Source organism: Silene latifolia, chromosome 1 (genome assembly GCF_048544455.1).
Source record: "Silene latifolia isolate original U9 population chromosome 1, ASM4854445v1, whole genome shotgun sequence".
Classification (NCBI taxonomy): Eukaryota; Viridiplantae; Streptophyta; class Magnoliopsida; order Caryophyllales; family Caryophyllaceae; genus Silene; species Silene latifolia.
In genome coordinates this window covers 4654281-4669979 of record NC_133526.1, presented here as the reverse complement: position 1 = coordinate 4669979, position 15699 = coordinate 4654281, and the positions used below count along the sequence as shown (strand labels likewise).

Genomic DNA, 15699 nt, shown 5'->3' with positions numbered 1-15699 from the left:
GGGTAACATAGTAAGTAGGATCTGGAACAGGATCGGATCAGTATCAGTATCATCAAGTCCAGGAACTAGACTTCTTGCTTGTAAGACTTCTTTCGGTTGTTCCGGAGATCCTTCTTTTTCTCCTGTTCCCTGGTGGACATTCTCCTGGGCGATACGGCGTCACCGGGTGACGCCCAATTTCGTCGCCACTCTCTCTCATGAACCCTTTATTATTGGGGTCCCCACTTATTCTATGAGATGTATCCATTATTTTATGTGTCCCCATTTATTGCATGTGATAGGGTGGCACCACCCAATGACGCTAACTCATTTTCCTTAAAATTATGTAGCACTAACAACAATGATTAATTTCAACATTTGACTAATAATAAATTTTGATTACTTCAATTTCCTAAGTAAATGTCTTGACAACCCTCAAAATTGAGTCTGACGAGATAGTCTTAAGCATTGTTTGGTTGCCACTAGAAATGTGGGGGAATTCGAAAATCCCATGAATTGGAAAAAATGAAGATATTTGGTTACCCAAAATCCCATGATTTTCCTTTTCCTAGGAATTGCAAACTCCTCCATAATGGAAGAGTTTGATTACCTAGGTCCCCTAGGTAGTTTGAAATTCCTGTGTCCATGCAACCAAACGTCTTTTTAGTAATTCACATGACGTGTTTTTGAAATTAACGGGAGATTAATTCCGCCATGACAACCAAACGACACCTTAAATGTGCGATATTACCGTTCTAAAGACCCATCATCATCAATTCCAATTTCCAAAATTACATAGAGGCGCCAAGTATTATTCAAAATTACTCTCATCAATCAATCTTCTCAATCCCCCTTTTCTCTCCGTTTCTTAAACATCCCAATAAATCATAAATCGCTTTTTCCTTCTTCAACCCAACAAAACCCTAGAAACCCAATTCAAAATGGGGGAAAAATTGCAAGAAATCGACGTGAAGCAGCTATTATCTTTCTGTGACGATCTTGTTGGTGTTCTAAGAGACAATAGAGATATCACAAACTCGAATCACTACGTTGAAAACTCTAAAACTCTTCAATCTGCTTGTAGTTCCGATTTCAGCGCTACCCAGATCGCCATTTCAGGTTATTTTCTTGAGATTTTTCGAAAGTTTCTGTCTTTTTGATTGATTTTGATTTGGGATTTTTTTGGTTTGTGAATTAAATGATGCGAATTGTTTATTTACTGGTTTTTAATCAATGTCACTTGAATTTTGGAGTTGTAATTCCCGTATTGTACCAACAACGATTGAAGTTTTCGGTGTGGAGCGGTAATTTTATATATTATTAGGGTTTAACTGTTTTAATTTCCGCTTTTGGTTGAGGTGGTTCTCTCGCGTGTGGAATTTCAGCATATGGTATCGGGGAGCTAGGGTGAATTATTCATTCTTATAGCCAAAAAGGCATTCGACTATGGTGTGTATTATTAAGGTATAAAATCATTGATTGGACGGAATTAAATTATTGGAATTGGGTATTACTGGGTTTTAATGGCTGAAACTTGAAAATTTGGGATGTAATTCTGCTATTGTACCGACAAAGATCAGAACTTTTCAGTGTGGAGTGGTAATTTCGCTTTACCAGGGTTTAAGGGTTTTTAATTTCATGTTATTAGGCTTCTGGTTGAGATGGTTTGCTCATAAGTTGGGTTTCGTCACATGGTATGAGGAGGCTTGTGTATTATCCACTCTTTAGGTCCAAAAGGCGTTTGAGTGAGGGTTATTTTTTGGTTGAGATGGTCTTCTCACAAGTTTTGACTGCGTTATAGCATGAGCTGGTATAACAATTAGAAATCTAGGTTTAATCTGTTGTATAAGGATTTTATGCTTTTATGGTGAAATGGAGCTATTGTTCTTGTTTGAAACCAACAAAGACGAGGACTTTAGGTGGTTCTGATAATTTTGACTTAAATTTTTAGGACTCGGTTTTGATTTACTCTGACAGGAGTTAGGTTAGATGATCTTGCTCAAGTTGGGGAGAGTGTTTTTATTCCAGTGAATCGGGAATCAGTGTGAGTGTGTTCTATGATAGCGCTTACAAAAAATCTAACATACACTATGAGAATGTATCCCATATTGGATGTGGCATGTTGCTCATGACATATTACGCAACCATGTTGCTCATTTGTATATATATTCTATGTTAGGTACAAGAATCAAACCGCCTTCTTTTAGCCCCTAAATAATAACAGAATCATGCTCCCATTGCATTGGTTTATTTTGGTTGTTCTGAACATTATTTGGAGCTTAGGTCCCTTTAATGCATGCATATCGAATAAGATAATCGTAGAAAGACACTGAAGGACTTATAGATTCCTTGCAAGTGTTTGGTGCTGTATCTTGAGTCCACAGCAAACAGTGAAGTAAAGAAAATATATGTTGGTCTGAGAGGAAGATTAGAGCTTTCACAGCATTCTTGTGCTAACTAATACACAATTACCACTTTGTGCTAAGCACAGGATTAACTATTAAGGCATTCTTGTGTCTCCAATGCAATAACACGTTATTATGAACTTGACTCAGATGTTAAGATGTGAAGTTTGATAGCAAGCCTTACTAAATAGATTGCCGAGGCTGAGAGATTTGCCTCTTGGAAAAGCAGTCCTTTCTTCATCTTTCATTGGCAATTTGATATGCATTATGTGGTCCTTCGCATATTTCAGCGTAGTCCACGTAAATTAATTTCAACTGTACTTCTTTATAGGATGCCGTTTTGCCCTTAACTGGCTATTGCCTTAATTACTCATAACAGTTGGGACAATGTAGCTCTGAACTCTGCTTTGTGAATCTTATAGTCCAAGTTAGGGAGCATCTTTTAAAGTCTTCATAGACATACTATCGTCGGCAGGTTTCAAGATGAAACAAATTTTATATATTGGTTTATGTCACTTTGTCTCCGACCTTCTAAAAGCAAGTATTCCTTTCTCATGGTTCATCCGTTAGATATGTGGGAAGTTATCTTTTTCCGTTGTCTTAAAATTGGTGTGCTAGATGTGTTTTTCATTCATTAGGAATGCTATCCTTACTCTCTGTATGTTTAGAAAAGGCGTGAATGGCAGATTACTTTTGCAACAGGGTTATCTGTGAATATCAGTACATTACAGATGCTCCACACTTAGAATACTACGTATTTCATAAAATAGTTGTTGGTGGTATAGGTAACTTGTAGTGCATGTGGCATCTGACATAAACTTGGTTTTGTAAAATTTGCTCTGGATGCGCTTAGGCTCAATTTGTAGTGACTAGTGAGGTATAGCCCAAAACGCCACAAGATGCTTTCACTGCAGCTTGTACATAATGTGCAGTTAGCACTTCTATGCGATTAAAATATTTTTTTCTTCAGTTTCATACTTAAATACTTGTAAAACTATCCCTTTTTAACTTTTAACCCCATTATCCTTCTTTTCAAACTACCCTTTTACATGTTTTAAAATTTAAATGCCGAATTAGTGTGTCTCGTGTGCACTGCCTTTGCTTTGTGCCTTGCGCCTCATCTCCATAGGCCTCTGTTGCCTTTGTGTCACACCTTTTCAAAACTAAGGACAGGAACTTCTTGTGTGTTTCAGTATTTAAACGTCCTTGAACCTTTTGATACTTATTGTAAGTTCTCATTTTTCTCACAGATTATAAGAAAAAGATTGATGAGTGCAAGCTCAAAATAGAAACTGCAAGATCTGAAGTTGTTGGTGATGAAGATATAGACCGTCTTCAGAAAGACCTTGACGAGGAGTTAAAAAGAGAAGAGTTGCTTCGAGAGGAGCTCAGATAAGTACACTGCTTTGATTACCCTTGTCTATATGTCTGTTTCCAAGGGATTGATTTTTATCTTTTATTGAAACACAGCGCTTGTTGCCGAGATAGATGAGTTAGATGAACAACGGGTTTCAATAGAAAAACAAAGACAACGGCTGAAGAAACTTGAGGAAGAAGAAGAAAAAGAACAGTAAGTTTTGGATAGAAATGTACTGAATTCTGAAGTTTATAAAGCTCTTCTTGAACACACAAACTTATAGGAGTCGGTCTTACCTGTGAGACAAATCAATCAACTGTATAATTAAAGTCGAATGCATTAGTATTTTTGGGTAATAATTAGACTCACTTACATACAGTGATCATTTTACATTTATAAGCATGTTACTTTGTGTAGCAGTTATGAATATACATTTAGTTATCTACCAGGTTTTTTCTATTGAACTTGCTGTATGATTTCCCTTTACTGATTGGTTACTTTTTATGTAAGTTACCCATTCCTAATTTAGAACTTTGTGCTTTTGCAGGAGGAAGCTTTCATTCTATGCATCCGTGACGAAGATCATTCCTGATCTAGAGAGCAACTCAAAAATTTGTGGCCGTATCCTTGTTTATGCTTTAGCATTACTATCTCCTTACAAGTGTTAACATAATTTGTTTAGGCATGTGCTAACCCATTCTCCCTTTACCTGTTAAAATGTCCTCCGTTTGCTTGTTAAAATAGCTCATGTTGTATTAATGTGTATGGGTTTCCTCCTATATTGAGAAACCGTATTGTCAAGGCCCATATGCAAATCTTCAGAGGAAAGTACTAGTGCATGACCAAATTGGGTACAATATTTCTTTGTGTGTCTTATCTACAGTCTCATATATACAGGGGTATTCAGTTGCATAATCGTTAAGTTCCTTGGATGAGTATTGCTGACCCCTGCCTTATGGTTTCTCAGGATTATTCTGCTATTGTCAATTAGTTTTCGGACAGAACCTTCTCTTTGTAGGTGTGACCTGACCTATTCTCTGTGGGACTTGCATTTTACCCATTCCATGTTTTTGCCTCTTCTGTAACAGACAACTTTGTGTAATGTTACTGGCAAATGTGTTAATCCTTGATCTGGTACATAGATATTGTCAATCGAGATAAGAAAGTGGTGAAGAAGTTTGAATTTGATCCAGCGAAAGAAGATGCTTTCGACATTTGCAACAAGACTTGGAAGATGATAGATCAGTAACTAGGTCGAAATGTAGCTATGTAAGATAGTATGATTGTACCACGTTGAATTCAGTTCTGCATATCTGCGTTCTGTGTCATTTCTTTGATTGTGGTTTTGACTGATTTTGTTTCTCCATGTATTTCAAACTTTCATGTTTGAGTTCTGACTGAAAAATTCATTTTCGGAGCTTGTTGAAAGATTTTCTGAGATATAACATGAGGCAAACTCTTACATTTCGATTAGTTTCTGATTACACGACATTCAATTTCTGTCTGACATTAACGGTAGCTCTAGAATCCAGTTGTGGAGAAATAACTAATTTAAACTATAAACGCATACTCTTACGTTTGATCAGAATGCTATGACAACCTGTAAATTTGTAATATTGATTGTTGAATCTCAGGGATGTTGTGACCTTCAATTAAACACCTGCCTACTCTGCTTAAGTACTTCAGTTGGTGTAAATGATGTTAGATTCTTTGGAAGTCCTGCAGAGCAAACCGGGAGAGCCGCATCAGCAAATGAGTTGATCAGAAACTGAGAGGAAGCACACACAGCTGGAATTGATGTCCCTTTGTAAGCTCTGCAGACATGGGCAACGAAGTTCCGGTAGTCCTGCAACTAAACAACGTTAATTTGGAGACTTGGGTGGGAAGATGAAGAAACAAGAGATGTGGTGTAGGGTTTCAACTTGAAGCAGTACCTCTCGGAGTGGCTGATTGTTCACCACCACCCAAGGGACATATGCATGAGGTGGGTTTAGCTGTTTAGTTTCATATGCATTCTGTATTTCAAGCTGCATCAACATCCAAAATGTTTTGAACATAGTTGACATTAAAACCTTAACAATTTCATTTAGAATCAACGCGTAGAGAGCTCAGGTAAATGGTAGGATAGGTAGGACTTCTATATACGCAGCCTTCCCCGTCAACAGATAAATCTTATTCATGTTAGAGTGTATTTGTTTCTTTTTACAAGCATTTATGTTATGTTACTACATTTGACTGCATATGTGATGGGGAATTTGAAAAACATAGTGAATTGGATCGAACAGAAGGAAATGTATCAACAGAAAAGGGAAAGAAAGAGGGAAGACAAACCCTTCGACCATTTCCCTGATTGTAACAGTCAAAGATAGGCTGAGAGTTTAATGATACTCGACCGAAACAGCTTTGCCACTCTGCTTCTCTCTGTTGATAGGCCAGACTCTCAATGCATTGGATCAAGAAGTAGTGTTTGTACTGTCATACAATATACACAGCTTTTCATCAAAAATTTCAAATTTCAAAGGAATGTTGCACAAGAGTTTTTATGAGACAGTGGGGTAATGTCAACTAAGTCTTGATTACAGTTGATTCGCGCAATGTTGCTTGGTTCAGTTTTCTTTTAAGAAAAAACACAGCATAAATACGCGGTTTTATACAAGAATTTCTGCAAACTGAATGACATCTTGCTTATACTTCCTCCATTCCAATAAATTCTATACATTTGTTGAATATATGTGACTATGTGAGCTACTCGTATTTTTATCAAATGTACAGAATTGATTGGAATGGAGATTCTTTTAGAAAAAATATCTTTCTCAAGTTGATCCCAAGGATGTAAAGTAAATGAGGAAGTGACATAAGTACAGAGGGTAGGTTCTTACAGGTTCAGGGTATGCATTAACTGCACAAGCTTCAACAGTATTCAGCAAGCACTCTCCTGACCCATGCTGTACCAACATAATGAAAAAGGCAACAAAAAAAACAAGATTAAGACTATGAACTTTTATACATGTAAAGCGGTTTTACACAAACTTTGTAAAACGGTTATTTTTACAATTACCTGACAGTGGAAATAACCAGAAGGGTCCAAAGCAGCATTACCCCAAGGAACCAACCGAAGATTAACTATGTTAATGAGGTCATAACTGAACAGTTTAACCAAATCATGAGCTATAAAATAAGAGCAAAATGGGCAAAGTGCTTCATAATACACTGTGAGATCGACTTTCGGAGAAGAGTCGTAAACTTGAGCATAACATGAAGAAGAAGAGTGGTAATGAAGGAAAAATATAACGTGGAGTAGAAGAAAGATTTGGAGAGAATGATGGTGGTGTTGTAGAGAAGCCATTGTTGATTGTTGTTATTCTTGGTGTAATGTTGGAAGTTTAATGTGCTTTGGGATTGCAAAGAAGTGAAGAACTACTTGGTTTTCAAGGTAGGAACATAGATGTGCTTTAAATGCTTATTTCAGTGGTGTTGGGCATTTGGCATAGGCATGAGAGTATGAGACATGTACCATGTTTCATTTCAATTGCTTGGGCTAGAGGCGGTAATCGGATCACTGGGGTCGATTTAAGATGCGCCGGGTTATTTTGTGGTCTTGTTTTGTTGGATTTGTATATCTAGTCCGGTTAAGTTATCATCAAATAACAGGTAGAGTAAATTTTGGTAAGATCTGACATTGATCATTTTTGTATGTTATCAAATACGATGAAGTTACTCGTGTAAAAGCCAAAAAATATTTTACCCTATAGAAAAATTAAATATTCATTGAAGTAGGGTCGAATGAAACCAATTTAAAAGAATAAAGTTAAGAAGAAACACGTCATTTCCAATGTCGTTTCTCTGGTGTTTTTATCAAAAAATCAAAATACACCAAGTGAAAAGACGCGTTTCTTCTTAAGATCATCTCGCCATTTCGCTACATAAGTTTCATCTGACACGATTCTACTTATTTTTTACTTTAAAACCCCAATTTTTTTTTTAAAAAAAAAAATCAAGATAATGTTATGAAATATTATTGTATGGATGTTCATATCTTGAAATATTCTAGAGTGTATTATCTTATGGAAACTCTACCTCATTGTAATATGTATGTATATATACCTTCATAATGAAATAAGAATACAGTTTTGTCTCTCCTTTCTTATCTCTACCTTCTCTCTAGGGGCTTGCCTGGAATGGATGAAATAGTTATGGGGTAAATTTTAATTGGGTGGAGAAGTTAATTACTTGGTAATGAGTTCCTTGAAAATAAGTTGGCATAGGGTGGGTAATGTATTACCTCTTCATGAGGGTAATAGATTCGGTAAGATTCGGTAATTGAATAATTACTTCCATAGCAAACATGAAAAACGCACCGTACATTCCCTCTTTTACCCCCCAATGCAAGCAAGCCCACAATTATCTCGTCTCTTTATTTCACAACAGAAAAAACCGTGAATGAAATAGTAGCTCCGATTCGGATTCTTTTCCCTTTTCACACTTCACCCACCTTCAACTTAATCACCATTCACCACCTTCATTTCTCACACAAATACACAAACACTTTCCTCTCTCTCTCCTCTTTGCCTTCCTCTCCACGCCATTACCTTCATTCCTTCGTCTTCTCAATTCACGGTAATCAGCGTACGATTAACGAACTTACGAACGAACATTTTCAGTAAATCTCACACAAATTCATCAATCAAACAAATACGGAGTACTATTTCACTCGTAATTTGATTAATTTGATTAATTTTTTGTGTATTTGCAGGGAATTTGAAGAGGAGTGGAGCGAAGTACTATATGCTTCCTCTCAAACGACCGCTGGAAGGAGCACGTGACGCTGACATGGACGCCGAAGAAGTTACCGTTACTCCCGCCGCCATGGGAATCGGAGATGGTGAAGTTAACGGCGGAAGCAACATACCGTCGGAGAACAACAAACCGTCGGAGAACAACAAACCGTCGGAGGTTAACAAAGCGTCGGAAATTGACGAGGATTTACACAGTCGTCAGCTCGCTGTGTACGGTCGTGAGACGATGCGTCGTCTTTTTGCCTCGAATGTTATTGTTTCAGGATTGCAAGGCCTCGGTGCTGAAATCGGTAATTTCTTTGATTTCTGCGTTTTTTTATACGTTGATTTTGTTTTGACATATTGTTGTTTTTGAAAATCTGTGTATCTGATGAATGCAACATTTAGTTTGTCCTTAGTTTAATTGATGCTTCTAGCTTTGTAGCGATTCGCTTGAGTAGCACAATTAATTTCTTTTGATTGTGTATGGATTTTTGTGGTGAGAAGTATAATAATCTAACGTAAAGAATCAAATGAATCGGAGGAAGTATGATTGTTACAGCTTTCGGTATGTGATGTGATGTGATGTGTTTGATATTTTGTTTTGTTTGAGGCGAGATTGTTTGTCAAACGAGAGTAGTGATGTGATGTGTTTGATATTTCTGCGGAGTTGTGACGATAGAAACAACAAATGGATACTCCTAAGTTAAAACATCTTACGGAAGTGATTGGACATTGTTTTCGTGGTTTTGTTGTTTATTTTGGAGTGTCCGTGTCTTTTGGCGTAGGATAGATGCTATGCATGTAGGAGTTTTTAGTTATACAGAGTACATAGCTATTGCAACACATGAAATGGTCTGAAAAAACTTGCTGGAATTGAAGTGAGAATGAAGCATTCATCGCTTAAATGTTTATCACGTGTAAGTTAGAGTTGAATAAAATAGTGCTACTGTCGATTTTTAGGCTGGTTGTGGAAGATTGAAGTTGAATAAAATAGTTCTAAGTTCGTCGCTTAGAAATTGTGATGCATGTAGGAGTTTTTTTGTTTACACAGAGTAGATAACTCATTACTCATGTAAGCTACTATGGTATGGTACCATGGTGTATTGTCATATTGAAAATAAGTCATGGTTTAGCAGGATTTTTACACTTATTGGGGAAGATTGACATTGTAAGACTGCTAATCTTCTCTGATCTTTGCGAGTTCACTGAATAACTGAGTCATTTCAGGGACTGTTCTAAATTTGAATTCTAATGTTAGAGATGATTTCTATGGTTAACTGTTGTATAATAACTATTCAAAATCAGGGTTGCCTAATTCCATAAGTATAGGTAACATCGACTACATAACACACACTTTAATAGAGCATCTGGTACATTGATTTTAATTATACACTGTTATACAAAAACTTATGAACAAGTTTGTGGTTTGCAGTTTTGAGCGAATTCAGCAATCCGAATTATGTAGGTGTCCTGATATTGAAATGGATGCAGTCTGCTGTTTTTAATTATCTTCATTGAGTTATATAAATGATTTGATTCGTGGTGAAGTCTAGAATTTGTGTATGATTTCTGTGTTGTTTCAGGTGCTTGCTCTTGAAATATGTTGGCTATCGGCTTATTGGATTTCATGTTAGAGTGCCTGTTAATGTTAATTAGCTTGCTTCACGAGTTCTACTGTCCTCTATTTGAATACTTTTATGGCGAAGAGCTGTGAAGCATTAATTTTCTAAAAATCTGATTGTTGTATGAAACCAAGTTGTAGTTCATATAGTCTGGCTGCTCTGCTGCTCCATTTATTTTCTGCAGATAAGCATGGGGCTATGAAATATTGACTGGTTTCTTTCATTAGAAAATAGAAACTATGTAAAAAAAAGAATTTACTAATGCTAAACTTCTGTTTAAGTGAACCATGAACTGCTATTCACAGTATTCAGTATCGGCTAGTATATAGGTTATTAATGCGATGCTTCTTGAAATTTGCAGCAAAGAATCTTATCCTTGCTGGAGTTAAGTCTGTGACATTGCATGATGAAGGAGTTGTAGACCTGTGGGATTTGTCCAGCAACTTCATATTTTCAGAGGAAGATGTAGGAAAGAATCGTGCTCGGGTGTCTCTTCAGAAGCTACAAGAACTGAATAATTCTGTATCAGTTTCTACATTAACCACTGAGTTGACCAAAGAAATGCTTGCTGAATTTCAGGTTAACTATACTAAACTGCGTGCTCACCGTGTATTTACTTGTGCAGAATGCTATTTGACTGTTCTGGTCTATGAGATGAACAGTAATTTGGTCCATTTGTTACTTGCTACTGTACTACATTAGTCATTGTTAGAAGTGATCAAGAGAACAGAAATGTTATTGACTTATTGGAGAAAATTATAATTATACAATCGTCCAATCTTGGAATATTACAAATAGGAGGCTTGTGATTTTACATGATTTTAACAAGTTTCCTGTAAGTTAGAGTTTAGAGTAATTTAACTCAAATTATTAGCTAATCTGAAAAGAAATAGTATGTGAAATGTTGTAGTGTTAACTAACATATCTCCAGCACATCCACACAATAAAGGTAGCTGAACCACAAATTTTTACAACTTCCTAATTCTCTGCGCCTTTTCATTGTACCAACATCTCCCCCCTTCTTTAGTATGTTCTTGTATTTACATTTTCCTCTTCTACCTTGGTTATTTTTTAAACAATTGGCAAATTAGATAGATTTGATGATCTGATCCTCATTTAGATAATTATTATGTAGTGTAACTGTAGTTCAGAACTAGAAATAACTGTCCTTCTACACTCATTATTGCAGGCTGCCGTGTTCACTAATATTAGCTTGGATAAAGCAGTTGACTTTGATGAATATTGCCGCAACCATCAGCCTCCAATTGCTTTCATCAAGGCTGAAGTACGTGGCCTATTTGGTAGTATCTTCTGCGACTTTGGTCCTGCGTTTACTGTTGTTGATGTGGATGGTAACGATCCATACTCAGGGATAATTGCATCCATCAGTAATGATAACCCCGCTCTTATTACTTGTGTGGATGATGAGAGGCTTGAGTTTCAAGATGGCGATCTTGTCGTGTTCTCAGAAGTGTGCGGTATGACCGAATTAAACGACGGGAAGCCTAGAAAGGTTAAGAGTGCTCGGCCTTATTCTTTTACTCTTGATGAAGATACTACCAATTTTACCCCATATGAGAAAGGTGGTATCGTAACCCAGGTGAAACAGCCAAAGGTGTTGAATTTTAGATCATTACGGGAAGCACTAACAGACCCTGGTGATTTTCTGCTAAGTGACTTCGCCAAGTTTGACAGGCCACCTCTACTTCATCTAGCTTTCCAGGCATTGGACAAGTTTGTGTCAGAATTGGGTAGATTTCCTTTGGCTGGATCTGAGGAAGATGCTCAAAAATTAGTCTCTTTTGTTTCCGAAATTAATGATAGTTCATCTGATGGGAGACTTGAAGGTATTGATCAGAAGGTTCTTCGTCACTTCGCTTTCGGTGCAAAGGCTGTTTTGAACCCAATGGCTGCATTGTTTGGTGGCATTGTTGGCCAAGAAGTTATAAAGGCATGCTCTGGGAAGTTCCACCCACTCTTCCAGGTAAATCTTCAAAAAGATCTTGCTTGTAAATGAACTTAGAATCGCTGTAGAGATAGTTGGAACAGCAATCACTGTTTCTGACGGTTTTTTCTTAAGAATTACTCAGTGATTGCTATGATTATGCGCCCATTTGTGTGTATCTTTCCTCTTTTCTCTGTTTCTCTCACACCCAGAAAAGTGTGGTTCAATACATCAAATTATATCGCTGCTCATAGCTTGCCTGCTCTAAAATAGCCGTATCTGATGTAGCAGACTAGCAGGCACTGGTCTTCTACTCTGATTTGCATATTGCTGATGTCTTCTACTCTATTTATTGTTTGCTGGCAAGTGACGCTTGATAAAACCAAATACCAAACTCGAACCTTCAATTAGTAGTTGCTAGCCTCACGCTCCCTTACATCTGAAGCTTGTTGGTCTTACTTGAATGACAGGCAGAAAGAGGGGCTTTGAGGGAAAAGGGAGGGGGAAGGTCTTTCCTAATAGAATCCTCTTGTTTCTTGAGTTGTTTGCTTTGATGTTTGTTCCCTAGTTGCAACCCTTTTAAAATTTGTTGCTTTGCATTTCCAGTTCCACATTCCTTTTGAAGAAATTCGTGACAGTTCTTTAAATTTCAACATTTCTGAATCATATGCTGTCATCTGGTGCTTTTTTGCAGTTTTACTACTTCGACTCTGTGGAATCCCTTCCATCAGAGCCAGTAGATCCAAGTGATTTCAAACCCTTGAACAGTCGTTATGATGCTCAAATTTCTGTTTTCGGAGCCAAGCTTCAGAAAAAGCTTGAGGAGGCAAAATTGTTTGTGGTCGGCTCTGGTGCTCTGGGTTGTGAATTCCTAAAAAATCTTGCTTTGATGGGAGTTTCTTGTGGCAGTGAAGGGAAGTTAACTATTACCGATGATGATGTCATAGAGAAGAGTAACCTTAGCAGACAATTTCTTTTCCGTGATTGGAATATCGGGCAGTCAAAGTCAACTGTTGCTGCTACAGCAGCTGCTTCAATGAATCCCCGGCTTCGTATTGAAGCTCTTCAAAATCGTGCAAGCCCTGAGACTGAGAATGTTTTTGATGACACATTTTGGGAGAATCTCAGTGTTGTAATCAATGCACTTGATAACGTCAATGCTAGGCTCTACATTGATCAGAGGTGTGTATATTTCCAAAAACCTCTTCTGGAATCTGGAACCCTTGGGGCTAAGTGCAATACTCAGATGGTCATACCTCATCTGACTGAAAACTATGGGGCTTCACGTGATCCACCTGAGAAACAAGCACCCATGTGTACTTTACACTCTTTTCCACACAATATTGACCATTGCTTGACGTGGGCACGTTCAGAGTTTGAGGGACTCCTTGAAAAGACACCTGCTGAAGTAAATGCCTATCTGAGCAACCCTGGTGAATATGCAGCTGCCATGACAAAAGCTGGTGATGCACAGGCTAGGGATACTCTTGAGCGTGTTATCGAGTGCCTTGACACAGAGAGATGTGAGACATTCCAGGATTGCATCACGTGGGCTCGGTTAAGGTACATTTTTAGAGTTTTATGATTTAGGTCAATCGATGAGTGTTTTATCCTATATGTCTTGATATTTTACTTCTAGTATTTATGTAATTTGTCCACTGTCTAGGTTTGAAGACTATTTCTACAACCGTGTAAAGCAGTTGACATTTACATTTCCTGAGGATGCTGTGACTAGTTCTGGTGCATCATTCTGGTCAGCTCCAAAACGTTTCCCGCGCCCATTGCAGTTCTCTGTTGATGACCAGAGCCATCTCCTCTTTGTGACTGCAGCATCTATACTGCGTGCAGACACGTTTGGTATCCCTATACCTGACTGGGTGAAATCACCACAAAAAATGATGGATGCTGTTGGTAGGGTGATTGTTCCTGATTTTAAACCGAAGAAAGATGTGAAGATAGTTACTGACGAAAAAGAAACAAACCTTTCTAATGCTTCAATAGACGATGGTGAGGTGATTGAACAACTCATTGCCAGGTTAGAAAATTGCAGGAAACAACTTTCTAAAGGCTACAAGATGTGTCCAGTACAATTTGAGAAGGTATGTATTATTTAATCTTGGTTAGAAGATTGCAACTCTGTATAGTAAATATTAACTCTTAAGCGTTCCGTCATATTCTCTACGACATGTCTGCATGTGTCTTGCCACGAGTTTTAAAGCGACCATGTTTAGGCAATTGCCTTACCTTGGCAGAGTTTGGTACACCATATCTAATATCTATATGTTGTTTGACTGCGCATATTTTGTAAACTGGCATTTCCTTCCAATATTTGTTTATGCTCTTTAATTCTGTGCAAAATACATGTGGTTTTGATTGTGATTTCCTTCCAATACGTGTGGTTATGTTCTAATTTTGTACAAAATACACACAGTATTTTATGAACTGTCATCTCCTTCCAATATTTTATTGCTCCGTATCAGACAAGACAAATATTCCTTTTTTACTTGACTGATGTATACCACCAAAACATATGTGGTTTGATTGCTAATGGTGGTTTTTTTCAGGATGATGATACAAACTACCACATGGATATGATTGCTGGACTTGCCAACATGAGGGCTAGAAACTACAGCATCCCGGAAGTTGACAAACTGAAGGCCAAGTTCATTGCCGGGAGGATCATACCAGCCATTGCGACATCCACTGCCATGGCGACAGGTCTAGTCTGTCTTGAGCTCTACAAAGTCTTGGATGGAGGACATAACGTGGAGGCTTACCGCAACACTTTTGCTAATCTGGCACTTCCTCTCTTCTCAATGGCTGAGCCAGTCCCACCAAAAGTGATCAAGCACCGAGACATGAGCTGGACAGTTTGGGACCGTTGGATCCTGAAGGACAATCCAACATTGAAAGAGCTTCTGGATTGGCTCCGAAACAAAGGGCTCAACGCTTACAGTGTCTCATATGGCAGTTGCTTGCTGTACAATAGCATGTTCCCGAGACACAGAGACAGAATGGACAAGAAGCTGGTTGATCTTGCTAGGGATGTTGCTAAAGCGGAGCTCCCGACTAATCGTAGGCATTTTGATGTGGTGGTTGCTTGCGAAGATGACGAGGATAATGATGTCGATATTCCCCAGGTCTCAGTTTACTTCAAGTAGTTGTATTTCCTGCTCGTCGTACGGGAGCAAGGATCTTTGAATAGTACTAATAGAAGCAACAATCATGCAGTTTCAGTGAGGTTGTTAGCAATCATAACTTTCAGATAATATGTGCCGAGTTTTCCATTTTCGCCATTGTTTTACCACTGGCTAGGTTTGATATCTCTGATTCACGGTGCTCATTAGAACAGACTCGACACTTTTAAGTGTCATGGACTCGTAATCTTCACCCATGACTCGATATATACTGGAACATTTATGACCAGGTCCGGGTCAGGGGTTGAGCCTACGTTAACTCATATCTCGACTCGAATCCAACAAGAGTTGTATTGGCTTGTTGCCTACCAATAGTCTAACCTGGCCTAAGTTGTTCACATGTTCTGCCGGTAAGCCCATTTAACAATGCAAAATTAGCCAGTAAATGAAATCGAAAATTAGCCAGTAAATGCAAC

The 15699-nt window shown here is 37.9% G+C and overlaps 3 protein-coding genes across 3 annotated transcripts; 2 read left to right on the top strand and 1 right to left on the bottom strand.

Annotated features, from left to right (window-relative positions):
• The first annotated feature begins 742 nt into the window (after window positions 1-742).
• Window positions 743-6004, top strand: LOC141594596 (kinetochore protein SPC24 homolog). The gene is made up of 6 exons (XM_074414605.1): window positions 743-1098; window positions 3635-3777; window positions 3854-3954; window positions 4289-4362; window positions 4884-5010; window positions 5376-6004. The coding sequence occupies exons 1-5, from the start codon at window positions 921-923 to the stop codon at window positions 4988-4990; spliced, it is 603 nt and encodes a 200-aa protein (XP_074270706.1). The 5' UTR covers window positions 743-920; the 3' UTR covers window positions 4991-5010; window positions 5376-6004.
• LOC141594588 (gamma-interferon-responsive lysosomal thiol protein-like) lies at window positions 5139-7276 on the bottom strand. The gene is made up of 5 exons (XM_074414599.1): window positions 6800-7276; window positions 6621-6686; window positions 6073-6213; window positions 5676-5768; window positions 5139-5587 (listed from the first exon to the last, which is right to left on the bottom strand). Exons 1-5 carry the CDS (start codon window positions 7085-7087, stop codon window positions 5390-5392), a joined length of 786 nt encoding a protein of 261 aa, XP_074270700.1. The 5' UTR covers window positions 7088-7276; the 3' UTR covers window positions 5139-5389.
• Window positions 7277-8124: 848 nt separating this feature from the next.
• On the top strand, window positions 8125-15488 carry LOC141594582 (ubiquitin-activating enzyme E1 1-like). The gene is made up of 7 exons (XM_074414593.1): window positions 8125-8358; window positions 8495-8827; window positions 10503-10720; window positions 11331-12125; window positions 12781-13649; window positions 13753-14185; window positions 14651-15488. The coding sequence occupies exons 2-7, from the start codon at window positions 8527-8529 to the stop codon at window positions 15245-15247; spliced, it is 3213 nt and encodes a 1070-aa protein (XP_074270694.1). The 5' UTR covers window positions 8125-8358; window positions 8495-8526; the 3' UTR covers window positions 15248-15488.
• The last annotated feature ends 211 nt before the right edge of the window (window positions 15489-15699 follow it).

Coding starts and splice junctions, on each gene's coding strand:
- LOC141594596 (XM_074414605.1), top strand. CDS start 921: ATGGGGGAAAAATTGCAAGAAATCGACGTGAAGCAGCTATTATCTTTC. Junction 3,778..3,853: donor TGCTTCGAGAGGAGCTCAGA/TAAGTACACTGC, acceptor TATTGAAACACA/GCGCTTGTTGCCGAGATAGA. Junction 3,955..4,288: donor GAAGAAGAAGAAAAAGAACA/GTAAGTTTTGGA, acceptor GTGCTTTTGCAG/GAGGAAGCTTTCATTCTATG.
- LOC141594588 (XM_074414599.1), bottom strand. CDS start 7,087: ATGGCTTCTCTACAACACCACCATCATTCTCTCCAAATCTTTCTTCTA. Junction 6,214..6,620: donor TTAATGCATACCCTGAACCT/GTAAGAACCTAC, acceptor ATTGTATGACAG/TACAAACACTACTTCTTGAT. Junction 5,769..6,072: donor ATCAGGGAAATGGTCGAAGG/GTTTGTCTTCCC, acceptor ATGTTGATGCAG/CTTGAAATACAGAATGCATA.
- LOC141594582 (XM_074414593.1), top strand. CDS start 8,527: ATGCTTCCTCTCAAACGACCGCTGGAAGGAGCACGTGACGCTGACATG. Junction 10,721..11,330: donor AAATGCTTGCTGAATTTCAG/GTTAACTATACT, acceptor TCATTATTGCAG/GCTGCCGTGTTCACTAATAT. Junction 13,650..13,752: donor ATCACGTGGGCTCGGTTAAG/GTACATTTTTAG, acceptor TCCACTGTCTAG/GTTTGAAGACTATTTCTACA.